General features: G+C 56.0%; 1 protein-coding gene across 2 annotated transcripts in view; it reads left to right on the top strand.

The window, feature by feature from the left end:
• TMPRSS3 (transmembrane protease, serine 3) overlaps nt 1-11,420 on the top strand; it is a 21,406-nt gene extending 9,986 nt beyond the window's left edge. Inside the window, exons 6-13 of one of the 2 annotated variants that reach the window (XM_003798069.1) lie at nt 1,790-1,915; nt 2,394-2,437; nt 3,084-3,249; nt 4,390-4,559; nt 6,621-6,716; nt 8,762-8,904; nt 9,551-9,703; nt 11,403-11,420. In XM_003798069.1, the coding sequence (XP_003798117.1) occupies nt 1,790-1,915; nt 2,394-2,437; nt 3,084-3,249; nt 4,390-4,559; nt 6,621-6,716; nt 8,762-8,904; nt 9,551-9,703; nt 11,403-11,420 (916 nt within the window). Of the gene's footprint in view, nt 1-1,789; nt 1,916-2,393; nt 2,438-3,083; nt 3,250-4,389; nt 4,560-6,620; nt 6,717-8,758; nt 8,905-9,550; nt 9,704-11,402 lie in introns of both variants that reach the window. The other variant, XM_012810291.1, reaches the window with a different exon arrangement.
• Nucleotides 11,421-12,375: the final 955 nt, after the last annotated feature.

The following is a 12,375-nucleotide window of genomic DNA, read 5'->3' as shown; positions in this document are numbered from 1 at the left end:
ACACAGACACATACAGACACACACAGACACACACACAGACACACACAGACACACACAGACACATACAGACACACACAGACACACACACAGACACATACAGACACATACAGACACACACAGACATACAGACACACCCAGCTGCACACAGCCAATGGCTTTCTCATTCAGCACTTCTGTTCCCTCCCCAGCCTGTCACTTGGACCTATGGGGAGGGCCCTTCTCCCTCTTCCTTCCCCTCCTGCCCTGGAGCACCGCCCACCCCCCAGGCAGAACAGGTCCCCAGAACCCTTTGCTGTGCTGTCAGAGCAGCTCAGCCAGCCCCCTCCCCCCACCTCAGCAGGCCCACGCAGGATTTGGGGGTCCACCTAGTGGTGGGGGCCACTCTCCGATGCTCCTGCACCCAGCCCAGACCCCAGGGTGCCCCCTCCCCGAAGGCGCAGAGAGCCGTCTGCCAGCCCCCGCCCCGCCTGCTTCTTCACGGGCAGACTGGCCCCTCCTACCTACACCCTCCTGTGTGTATTTCTCTGTGGGTCTGTCTCAGTCTCTAAGACTAACTTCTCCCTATCTTGCTTATTCTTAAATTCTTCTTTACACTTCTCTGCTCTGGTATATCCTATATCAGACATCAGTGACTTAAAAACACAAGGACCAAAGGCCTGCCACGCCCGGGGACATGGCTCCACCACATTACATGCTGTGTGCCCATTTCCTCCCTTGAAACAGGGATGACACGGAGCAGCTGTAAAGGGTCCTGAGCTCAACGGACCTGTGCGTGTGGGCGAGCCTGGGCCCAGGAGCACCCTGTGGTGTGGCTGTGGGCGTGGTTGTAGTGACCCACAGGGAGACCTGAACAGCTACTGGGCTCCAGCTGTTGCATTTGACCTGCCACCTGCACCAGGGCCCAGCTGCCCCAGAGATGGGCGGCTCTTTCTCTTGGGCACCTGCATGTCAGTGAGTCAGGCAGTCCCCTGCCGGTCATGCTGCTGCCTCTGTCATGGTTCCCTCATCGGTCCAAGGTGGCTGAACGTTTATTCCTCAACCCCTCCCCACGCCCAGCGCTCAGAGTGCCCTGGTGAAATCCTGCTGATAGGCCAGCATGTCGGCTGGTGGAGCAGCCGCCGTGGTACAGTGTGTTCATTCCACAGGAAAGGGGAAAATGGCTGCTTACTCACCACCCTCCATCTCTCCACCCTCCAAACATTTATTTGATTTTTTAAAAATGTCACAGCTCCTTCCCTACTGCCCTCCAGAGACCCACTTCCTAACTCCTCACACACCTGCAGGGTACTGGCTCTCCCTGAAGTGCTTCCTGGTGGTGTTCATCACCCCCGTGGGGGGAGCCCAAGCAGCCCAGCAGACCAGGAGGGCCCTTGTTCCCTAACCCATACTTGGGAGTGCTCACATCCCTGCCTCATGCCCGGCTGACAGCACCACACCTAGTTCTTCCTCCAGCTCTCCCGGGACCTGCTTCAGGCCACCCAAAGGCTGTTTTAACCAATGTGTCGGGGTGGGGGGGCCCATCCCATGGCCTTAGGAAGTGGTCCTCCTGCTGTGTGGCTGTGACATGGGGGCAGGGGGCGAGGCTGGGCCATGGTGTGGGGGCCAGAAGGTGGAACATCCCAGACTGCCCCAGGTGGGGGGGTCCAGCTGAGGCCTGGGAACTTCATTCTATTGGCAAAAGGGAGACTTTGTCGGTTTGGCAGGGACAGTGTGACATCCCCAAGTGTGACCCCTGTGCTTCAAAGAGCAACTTTAACAGGTCAGGTCTGTGCTTCTCATGTGCTCACAGCCATGTCAGTTCAGACAGCCTCAGAGTGAGCTCCCTGGAGGGGCAATTCCAGGAGGAATTTGTGTCCATCAACCACCTTTTGCCAGATGACAAGGTGACTGCCTTACACCACTCCGTGTATGTGAGGTGAGTCCTCGGGTGATGCTGTGACTGGTATTGGTCACCTGCTGGACTTGGGAGGCTGGAGAGGCATAACCTGGCTGCAAGAGGCCCTGGAGAGCCTGCCACACTGTCCCTTGGGCACTTGGTGGCCCCAGGGATCAGGATGTGAAGAGTAGCGGGGTGAACCCACATACAAATGACACCATGTGTGTTTCGATTACAGATGTCTTGCATCTTTTGTTGTTAGCTAAATGAAGTTTAGGGACTCTAAACAGCCCACCACACACACCACCTCACTCTTAACTTGAATGCTTTGCAATGACTGTGTGACCTCACTCTCATGGTTTGCTTTTTTTCAACATAGACCAAAACTCTAATCACTATTCAAGAGTGAGAAGAATAGAGTTTATTTATTTTTTTTACTCCAAGCTTAAGTAAAACAAGAACGTTGTTCCATCGGCCTCAGATTTTGTTCATAGAGCCCACTTTTTTCCTGCTTTAGGGAAGAATGCGCCTCGGGTCACGTGGTTACCTTGAAGTGCACAGGTGAGAGTCTGAGAGACCCAGAAATCAAATCAAAGGGAAGCAAGGGCTTGCCCAGACGCCTGCCCCCAGCCCCCGCAGCCCCTGCCAAGGACTGCTCTGAGCCCCTTCCTCCCAGGCTCCCACTGGGAACTCAGTGCACCCCCCCGCCGATTAAGGACGGGGGCAGTGTCAGCCTCACCTAACAGGTGAGGGAGACCACAGCCAGGACCAAGGTCCCAACATCCCATCTCTCCTTTACTCTCTCCTTAAGTGTGCCCAGGCCTGGGCCTCTGGATACTGCCCCTGGTCCTGGTGGAGGGAGGGCAGAGTTCACAGGAGGGGCTCAGGTCTGCAGAAGTCAGGGAGGCGCTGTCAGCACCTGTGGTGATGAGGAGCTAGCTGACACTCGGTGTGCTGTCATCACCAGCGTGGGCACTGCGGGCCTCTCAGCCTGCTCTGCTCTGATGGCCTCTTCCCACCGTACCCTCTGCCATGCCTCGAGTTCCCCCTTGAGTCTGTGCCACTGCTGCCCCAGACTGCCCCATTGCAGCGCTCACCTTAGACTGCCAAGAGCTCCGGGCAGGTGGCAGTGACACTGGGGAGAGAGAAGCAGGTCCCCCAGAAAATCCTGTGGGGGCTGCCTGCAAGCCCTTGCTCCCCTCTGCAGTCTGTGGTCTGAGAAGAGGCTACAGCTCACGCATCGTCGGTGGGAACGAGTCCGTGCTGTCCCAGTGGCCCTGGCAGGTCAGTCTTCAGTTCCAGGGGTACCACCTGTGCGGAGGCTCCGTCATCACCCCGCAGTGGATCGTCACCGCTGCACACTGTGTTTACGAGTGAGTGCCCCTGAACTTGACCTCGCAGTCATGGCTCCTGCGCTGTGGGTGGGGACGGCAGATCAGTCACCACCAAGTGACATCCGGGAGAAGAGGTTGCCCCTGTCCCTGAGGCCTGTTACATCAGCCTGTAGTGACTGGTGACCTGAACTCATTTTGAGGATTTTAGATCTATAACTCATACAGGAAAGTGTGGGCTAAAGAGAAAAACTGAGCTTTTAAAGAATTACAGTTGGTTTTATTCAGAATCTGACTGAAAACTGCAGCCTGGGTGGGGCCTGCAGAGCGGTGCTTTCAGACCGACTGGCTCCGTGAGCCACCGCCACTCACATGTGCGCTGTGCAGACTCCACATGTGCAGGTCACGTCTGTAACATGTCTGGCTGTAAGGTAGCTGAGGTACGTCTGTAGTCAGCCCCAGATGCACAGTCACCAGCCCCGTCAGACATACCTCACATGTAGGCAAAGGTGAGGCTGTGCTCAGCCACCTTCAAAGTGTGAGGGATTCCAGCAGGACGTGGGGGCTGTGCCATGTCCCATTTTCTCTCCAGAGCATTTTTCCAGAGAGCTACACCTGCTCAGTGTCAGGGCTTTTGTGAAATTATGCAGGTGGGCAGAGGGGGCAGATGTGGATCTTAGACTCACAGGAGGTAGGAGAGGAGGAAGGAGGCTCTCAGGCAGGGGTCCATCAAATAAGAGGACCCATCCTCCCTGCAGCTACTTATGACAGGCCAGGCCATGGCTGAGACAGGGTGAGGGGTACAGGGTGGGCTGGCGGGGGCCTCCTCTTATGCCCTCAGGAGGTTAGAGTGTAGGAAAACACAGCGAGGACCTCCACTCACAACAGCTCACCCTGTTACTTTTACCTCTTTCTGTGTTGGTTGCTGTTTGATGGGGATGGGCCCCCATAGGCCCCCCTGCAATTCTTGAGTGTTGAGAAGACCTTAGAGTGGGGAGAGTGAGGCCCGTTCAAGAGATACATGGGTGTGGGTCTGTGTTTCTGAGGGCACAGGAGCCAGGGTCTGATGTCCAGCATGGACAGGCTAGGTGATGGGGCCGTCTCCCCACACTCCCAGGATGCCTGGGGTCAGTGGTTGATGGCTGAGTTCCCAGCACTTGCCTCTTGCCTGTCTCTTTTCAGCCTATACCTCCCCAAGTCGTGGACCATCCAGGTGGGCCTCGTGTCCTTGCTGGACAGCCCAGCCCCTTCCCACTTGGTGGAGAAAATCATCTACCACAGCAAGTACAAGCCAAAGAGGCTGGGCAATGACATTGCCCTCATGAAGCTGGCCGGGCCACTCACATTCAATGGTATGCCTGGGATTCCGTGCAGTTCTGCCGCTTTTCATTTGTTTTAAGAGAGTTGGTGATTGCTTGTTGAAACATTTTTATGATGGCTGCTTTATAATCCTTGCCAGGCAATTCTAACATCTGGCTCTTGTTGGTGTTGGCATCTATTCAATATCTTTTTTCACGGAAGTTGTCATTTTCCTGGTTCTTATATGATAAGTAATTTTCAATTGTATCCTGGAATATTTGGGTGTTATGTTAGCAGATACTGAGTCCTATATAAAAGTTCAGTGTCAGCCGATGGCCACCCTGTATTTTTTAATTAATTAATTAATGTATTTATTTTTGGACAGAGTTTCATTTTGTCATCCTGAGTAGAGTGCCATGACATCATAGCTCACAGCAACCTAAACTCTCGGGCTTGAGCAATCCTCTTGCCTCAGCCTCTTGAGTAGCAGGAGCTATAGGCATGCACCACCATGCCAGCCTAGTTTTTCTGTTTTTCGTAGAGATGAGATCTCCCTCTTGCTCAGGCTGGTCTTGAACTTCTGACCTCAAGCAATCTACTGGCTTTGTGGCCTCCTAGAGTGCTGGGATTACAGGTGTGAGCCACCACACTGGCCTATCCTGCCTAAAGTCAGTTCATAGATCCCGGCCTAGTTTTGTTGGCCGTGCTTCCAGTGAGAATTTAATTTTAACCTTCGGGGTTCTGTTTAGGTCCTGTGCCACCTTCTTCCTGCTTTTGCCCCCTGGGGGCTTCCTCAGGCCAGACTTCCTGGTGCCTCTAGGTGCTGGAAGAGAGTCACCGGCCTTGAGGGGGAAGAGCGTGTCCCTGCCCAGTGCATGCTGTTGTGGGGTCCCCCTGCCAATGCCACCCACCTGCCTGGTGTCTCCAGGTGGAGGGCAGAGTCTTGGTCATGGCTGAGAAACAGCTTCCAGGCTAGCAGCTGGCAGTGGCTGTGAATTGCCAGCAGCCCTGGCTCCCTGGAAGTACCAGGAAAGTTCTCTCCCTATCAGCACTGTGCTCAGCAGGCTCAAAGTGGCCTTATTTCTAGAAAGTCAAGTCCTCTAGATGCTCTCTAGATGTTACAAAACCACCAGAAAAGCCACACCTCATCGCACCTTCAAACATTTTATAGCACATGCAAACAAAGCACTCTGAGCCTCCTCTTAAATAAATTAGTTTCTTTTTCCTTCCCAAGGAAGATAGGCAGCTTGGAGAACAGGAGGGCACAATAAATATGGCGAATTCTCCTCTTACTGGAGCAGAGTCCTGGCATGAGACCGGCCACAGGCGCAGTCTGGCAGAATCATCAGAGGTTTATCACATGACACACGTAACATTTCCAGAGGAACAGAGAACTCGCCACAGCGGGGCGAGTTTGCAAGCTGTTCTTAATGATGTTTGGTTATAGGAAAGGAGGGGCCAGCTCTTGCACTTTGATGAAAACTAAAATGAGTCCTTTTATTTCTTCTCCACCTCTCAAGCACTGTCCTACCCAGAAAAGCTTAGCCCTGCAGGACGGCCTGTGGCACCCGTGTGATGCTGCCTTTGGGGGAGGCGCACGGGCCCAGCCCCCTGCACAGGCAAACCTGCCCCCTGCGCGGGCAAACCTGTCGCCTGCAGGTGCGTCAGCAGCGACAGGAACACTCACGGAGCCATGTTCCTTAAAGCAATGCAAAGACCCGTGGTCTAGACCACACTGGCTGAGTCTGAGCCGTGGCCTGTCTGGGCAAACACAGTTTGCTGGAATCTATGTGCCTGTCACCTGGGCTGCTTCCTACTCTGATGGCAGAGCTGAGTGGCAGCCGCAGAGGTTGTGAGGCCTGCGAGGCCTGGAGACCCTTTCCAAGATGCTTGTGTCCATCTAGACGCCCTTTCCTTGTGGGCTGAGGGCTGTTCTGCAATTTCCAGGGTTCGAGAGGCAGGTGGGCGAGGGCCCTGCTATGCACTCACTGGCTTCAAACCAGGGCTGGCCTTTCCTTGGGAGGTAGTCTGTAGTCCTCAGAGACGCAAACACTGATAATCACCTCAGGCTCCTACTTCAGTTGTGCTGAGAGTTCTTATTTCCCTTTAAACAGAGGTGATCCAGCCCGTCTGCCTGCCCAACTCAGAGGAGAGCTTCCCTGACGGGAAAGTGTGCTGGACGTCAGGATGGGGGGCCACCGAGGATGGAGGTCAGTGGCCTGAGCCTGGGAGCCCAGATTCCAAGGGAGGGGCCTCTTATATCCCTATGTGAGGTGCCCTTGGGAAGGCCAGGGTGTGTGTCAGCTGTTCACACACTGACCATGTGGGAGGGTCATGCCCTGTGGTTCCATTGGCCCAGGACAAAATTGCAGACCTTCTCAAGAAGGAGTTAGGCCATCACCAACATGCCTGGGGCTTCTCTGTCCCCCCCGCCCTGCTGGCTGCCTGCCCAAGCTCTCTTCAGGAGGCAAGATTCGTGACTATAAAAGATTTTTTCCTTTTGGGACTATGGAAGACGTGTCCCATGAAAATCAAGTAGGAAAAGTAACCAGTGGGATGTTGCTGCTGTGACCGTAACAGAAGTTGTGATGTTAACAAGAACAGGTGCACACGAGGCCTGTGCCACCCCTGGTCAGTGTGGGCACAGATGCCCGGATGCTGAGGTTTTTGTGTCAGTGGGACAGTGTTAGTCCCTGAGCCTGCCGTAACAAGTTATAGTGCCTCAAACCCATGGAGATTTATTCTCTCATGCTCCAGAGGCCAAAAGTCTGAGGTCAAGGTTTCTGCAGGGGTGGCTCCTTCTGGGGGCTCTCGGAGAAATCTGCTGTGCTCCAGGTCCCGCTCCTGGTGGCCCCAGTGGTCGTTGGCAGGCAGATCTGTCCCTCCAGTCTCCATCTCCATCTTCACGCGGCTCCCCCTTCTCTGTGTCTCAGCTCTCCCCGGTTTGTCTTATAAAGCAGTCGTCACTGGACTTAGGGCCACCCTAAGTGCAGGGTGATGTGATCCTGAGGTCCCCACCTGAACTGCACAGCAGGGCAGGTTATGTCGACAGTGTGCAGAGGCACGTCTGAGAGACTCACAGTTCAACCCAGTGTAGGAAGTGCAGCACGTTTCTCCCAAGACACGTTAACCGAGCCTGCCTCCTCCTGAAGCCACTCGGGGGCTCAGCCAGATGCTTGGGGCTGTTGGGCCAGCTTGCCACACTCTCGCCAACACCCTCGCAGGGCCCACCCTGGCTCAGGGACACACAGCTTTCTGTAGCCTGAAGCTGGGCCTGGCCAACACTCAGCCAGGGCCGGTTCTGTGCCACAGTGGCTGGCCCAGGGGGGTGTGGGGGAAAGGGGAGAAAGTGGCCTGCACTCTCGATGCCTTCATGGTGAGTTCTCACAAGTTCTCGTCAGAGGCCATCCCGCCCATCCTAACTACCCTGGATTGGGCTAGGGGCTGGGTCCTTTCTCCTGAGAGGTCGGACCCCTCTGCAGGTCTCTCCTCTTCTCTCTAGCAGTCTGCTCTGCCCACCACAGAAGGTCCCACAGCCCCTCTGCCAGAGTAGGGGTCTGTCCTCAGGGCTGTGCTCTTTCCAGCAGCTGAGGGCAGAGTCTGCACCTGCCTTTCCAGCTCCTGGGTCATGGCCCTCTGACCTGTGGGCCAGCAGCAGTGTCTTCCCATCTCCTCCGACTCTGGTCCCTGATTCTGTCATCTCATCCCTGTCTCTGGCTCTTCAGGGAATCCTGTGGTTTCCTGGGGTCCACTCTCATAGCTGGGCCCTCTCCCCATCTCAGGTCTGTCCTCCATCACACCTGCAAGTGTGAGGAAACATCGTCACAGGTCCTGGGACTGGATGTGGGTGTCTTTGTCAGGACACTTTTCTGCTGGCCACCCCCATGCTGCTCTGGGATGCTGAGTATGTGGCCTTCGTGGGCCTCAGCTTCCCCTCTGTACCCAGGGTTGTTCTGACAGCTGACTGCACTGGTGTAGGTCAGACCTCTAGCCTCACAGCCCCCTCCACTGGCACCTTAGGAAGGCCAGTGGCAGAGTGGCCCACACAGCTGCTCCGAGGGACAGAGCACCAGGGTTTGCCATGCTGTGGATGGCCCTGGCCTGCGTGTCCCGGGTAGGGCCTGGCCAACCCCACCATCATGTCATGTAGGGTGGCACTCTGCTGGTCCCCTTGCCCCTGGTCCTCAGCACATGCCCTCTGCGTCCTGAGCTGGGCACCCTCCTCACTACACATTCCCACCTTGCTTCCAAGCAGGTGACGCCTCCCCTGTCCTGAACCACGCGGCTGTGCCTCTAATTTCCAACAAGATCTGCAACCACAGGGATGTGTATGGTGGCATCATCTCCCCATCCATGCTCTGTGCAGGCTACCTGAGGGGTGGTGTGGACAGCTGCCAGGTAAGGGGCCCACGGGGAACTCTGGCCCTAATAGGGTGGGTGAAGCTGTGGCATACTGACTGGCCCTTAGGACAGGCCATTACCAGTATGTCCCTGTGACTGGATGAAAAGTAAATTTACAGGGTGTGGGGAAGAAATTTGCTCAAGATATCACTCCCTTCCCTGCCCAGCTGAGGCCAGTGTTTACCCAGCATCCCTCCTCTGGGGTACGGAACAGGGGCGGGGTCCTGCTCCCCTCCTGGCCTGATGCTCAGAGTTTACATGGGCCTGCCAGGGTGCAGAGGGGAGCCCATGCATCTGGGCCTCTGGGGCCACAGTGGGAAGGGCTCCATCACCACCCAACACTAGAATTTCTCTTATTGCCAGGCAGCCAGCCCCCCTTGATCCCCAGGAGCTTAGCGTCTAGAATCTGGTAGTAGACACAGCTGGAGGACAAGCCCAGAGGGGACGGGGGAACCCCACGCCTGGGAGTGCCAGCATCTGGAAGGCTGGTGGACGCAAAAACAAAGCCATCCTCGAGCCCCAGTTCCCCTCCCGTAACCTGGGTCCTTCACTGTGACATTGTTGGGGGAGGTCCTGCTGTTCCAACTAGCAGCCCTATGTGGCAGTGGCTGTCCCCTGACCTCTGATCCCCTCCTGCCCCCAGGGAGACAGTGGGGGGCCCCTTGTGTGTCAAGAGAGGAGGGTGTGGAAGTTGGTGGGAGCGACCAGCTTTGGCATTGGCTGCGCCGAGGTGAACAAGCCTGGTGTCTATACACGCATCACCTCCTTCCTGGACTGGATCCACGAGCAGATGGAGGTGGGTGTGCGCCCTCCCCAGCCCATGCTGTCCCTAACTCAACTGTTAGCATCCTCTAAGTGTGCCCCTGGTCGCACAGTGAGTGATGGCATTGTTGGGTCAGCGGACAACGATTTGGTGATTCCTGGTGTCAGAAACCTGGTCCAGAAAACAGATGTGAGCTCAGCTAATGCACGTCATGGGTCTGGCCATGTGGCCCAGGCACCCAGAGGAGGCTGGACAGGAGGGATGGACCAGCCTCTCCAAGTAGGGAGAGGAGGAGGCAGCAGATGAGGGGGCTCCTGTGGGGACAGGATGCATCGGGTGTGCCTGTGTGTGCGAGGATAGGGTGAGTGGGGGCTGAGACAGTGGATGGGGGGACCAGTGGGAGGCCTGGGAGGCTGTGCTGTAGGAGGGTACCTGGAGGGTCTTGCAGGGCCCTAGTCAGCAAGGCTGGCCTGGCAGGACCTGGGCAGGCAGGGGAGCCCTGGGATAGTGGGAGATCCCTGGGCTCCTGGGGAAGGGAGTGAGCGCTGCAGCCCAGCGAGTCCTGAGCGAGAGCAGGTGGGTGAAGAAGGAAGGGCAGGGGTAACACTCGGCTGGGAGCAGCATGCAGCCTTGGGAGGGGCGGCCTGGCCACTGGGCAGCCTCCAGGGGTACCTTCTACCTTGCTCTCGGGCACTCGGCAAACAGTTGCTGCGTTGATCTCCAGCTGAGTCTCACATCGGTCCTTGGACCAATTCCAAACACAGCCAGGTCTTCACTTAACGTCACTGATGAATTCCGGGAAGCCTTGACTTTGCGAGCAAATCGATGTACAGCAAGTCCTCAGATAATGTCCTTTCTTCCAACATAATTTTGTTATAATACTGATGAGAAAAAAATTGGTTTCATTATACATCTCTCTCTTAGAGTCAGTTTTCATGAAGCTATCAAGAATGTGGGGTGAGTTCCCGGGTGGAAGTAAGGTGACTTGCCCCAGGCTGAGGGGGCTGAGCCCTGCAGGACTCTGCAGAGAGGCATCAGTCGGGCCCAAACTTGGCTCCTTCTTAAAATGGAAAATTCCAGGATTCTTCTCTGCAGAGTCTGATTGGGAAGGCTGGGGGAGGACTCTGGTGATGGAGGTGCTGGGGGCTTCAGGGCGCATCTGCAGAAACACTGGCCTGTGCCATGTGGCTCCCGGGGGCGGGGGTGGTTAGAAATAGTTTCAGGGTCCTGGTGGAGCTGTGGCTGGGAGTGTCCATGATGTGGTCCCTCCGTGCCCCAGCGCCCACACTCCCCACAGAGCCACCAGTGGCCTCAGGCCCAAGAGGGGCCCCCCTCCCCAGGGTCTGCAGTGCGGCTGCTCCACTTGAGTAGCAGAGTGAGGCCTTCCTGGGGCCCCGCACCTCATGGGGCCTTGTCCCGCGTCAGCGCCTTCACTCCATGTAGCTGTCAGCCCTGTCTCTACTTGGGGCATAAACCAAAATTGTTCTGACTCAAACCGGAACTAGGGACACAATGCTGAAACCTGGAGAGTTCACCTGGGGGCTTTGGAACCATCTCAGGGCAGTGATGGATGGTGCGGAGGCATTTCATTGCCAGCTGGGGGCTCTCCACACCTGTCTCCCCAGGTGGAGAACAGCCTGACACTCAGGGCAAACTCAGGGGCCCACTCAGTGGTCATGTTGGAGAGACAGCAGGTGTGCTAGGAACAGTGACACCTCTCTTTCCATTTTAGAGGGACCTGAAAACTTGAACAGCGAGCGACAAGGCACCACTTTGGGTTCCTGCAGCGACAGAGACAGCTTGGTTCTCCCGGGACCCCACGTGGGAACGTGGCCTTGAGCAGACAGCTTCTGGGCTCCGCTTTCTGGCGGGAGCAGCAGCAGAGCCGGAGGAGGAACCTCCCTCGCCCTGCACACCTGGTCCGGCCTGCTTCTGTCACCAGCGCCCCCGACTGGCTGCTGGGTCCCGGGCTAACATGACCTTGGTGCTTCTTTCTTACCTTCATCAAGAACAGAAGCAGGAGCCTCCCAGGTGCCAGCTTTCCCACCTGTGCATTTGGCTTTTTCCCCAGGGGCCATGCAAACCCCTGGGAGGTGTTAGGCCATCCCACGGCAAGCACCTGGCAACCACCTGGGGAACAAGGCGCAGCCCGAACGCAGGAGTGCGGGAGTCTCCATCCATAGGGACCAGAACCAAACCCGCATCTTCCGCCTACAAAATATTTTTACATGTGGGGAATTACTCTGTGCATGATTAGTTCTCAGGTGTCTTGTCATTATTTCTTTGTAGCATTCTGTGCTTAACATATCATTATCTCTTGTTTCCAAAGAATGCGCGGCCCCCCTTGTTGGAAGGGATGACTTGACCCTCCCTTGATGGAAGGCATGCCAACTGCTCCTGCAAGTTCAAATCCTAGGCTGAATTCCAGAAGCTCCGTTGCTTTGAGCTCTCTTATATACATGGTGGATCCGGCATTTTTCTGTCAGCATAGGTTTCTCAGTCGATTAGAATTAACTCATATTCTACACCAAGACTCAAAAGCTGAGAAAGAAAAGACAAAGCACTGGGCTAGGACAGGACCACACGCCCCACCCGGTGGGCACTGCAGGCAGGTAGGGTAGAGGTCACAGGGCAGCACTGACCAAAGGCTTCCTAGCAGAGCCTCTGCACACCATCCTCTCTCCCCCCACACACCTGCAGGACTG

The sequence above is a fragment of the Otolemur garnettii genome, unplaced genomic scaffold, assembly GCF_000181295.1.
Source record: "Otolemur garnettii isolate 467f Iridium unplaced genomic scaffold, OtoGar3 scaffold00128, whole genome shotgun sequence".
Taxonomy (NCBI): Eukaryota; Metazoa; Chordata; class Mammalia; order Primates; family Galagidae; genus Otolemur; species Otolemur garnettii.
Note: the sequence above shows the minus strand (reverse complement) of the source record. Positions and strands in the feature narration are given on the sequence as shown.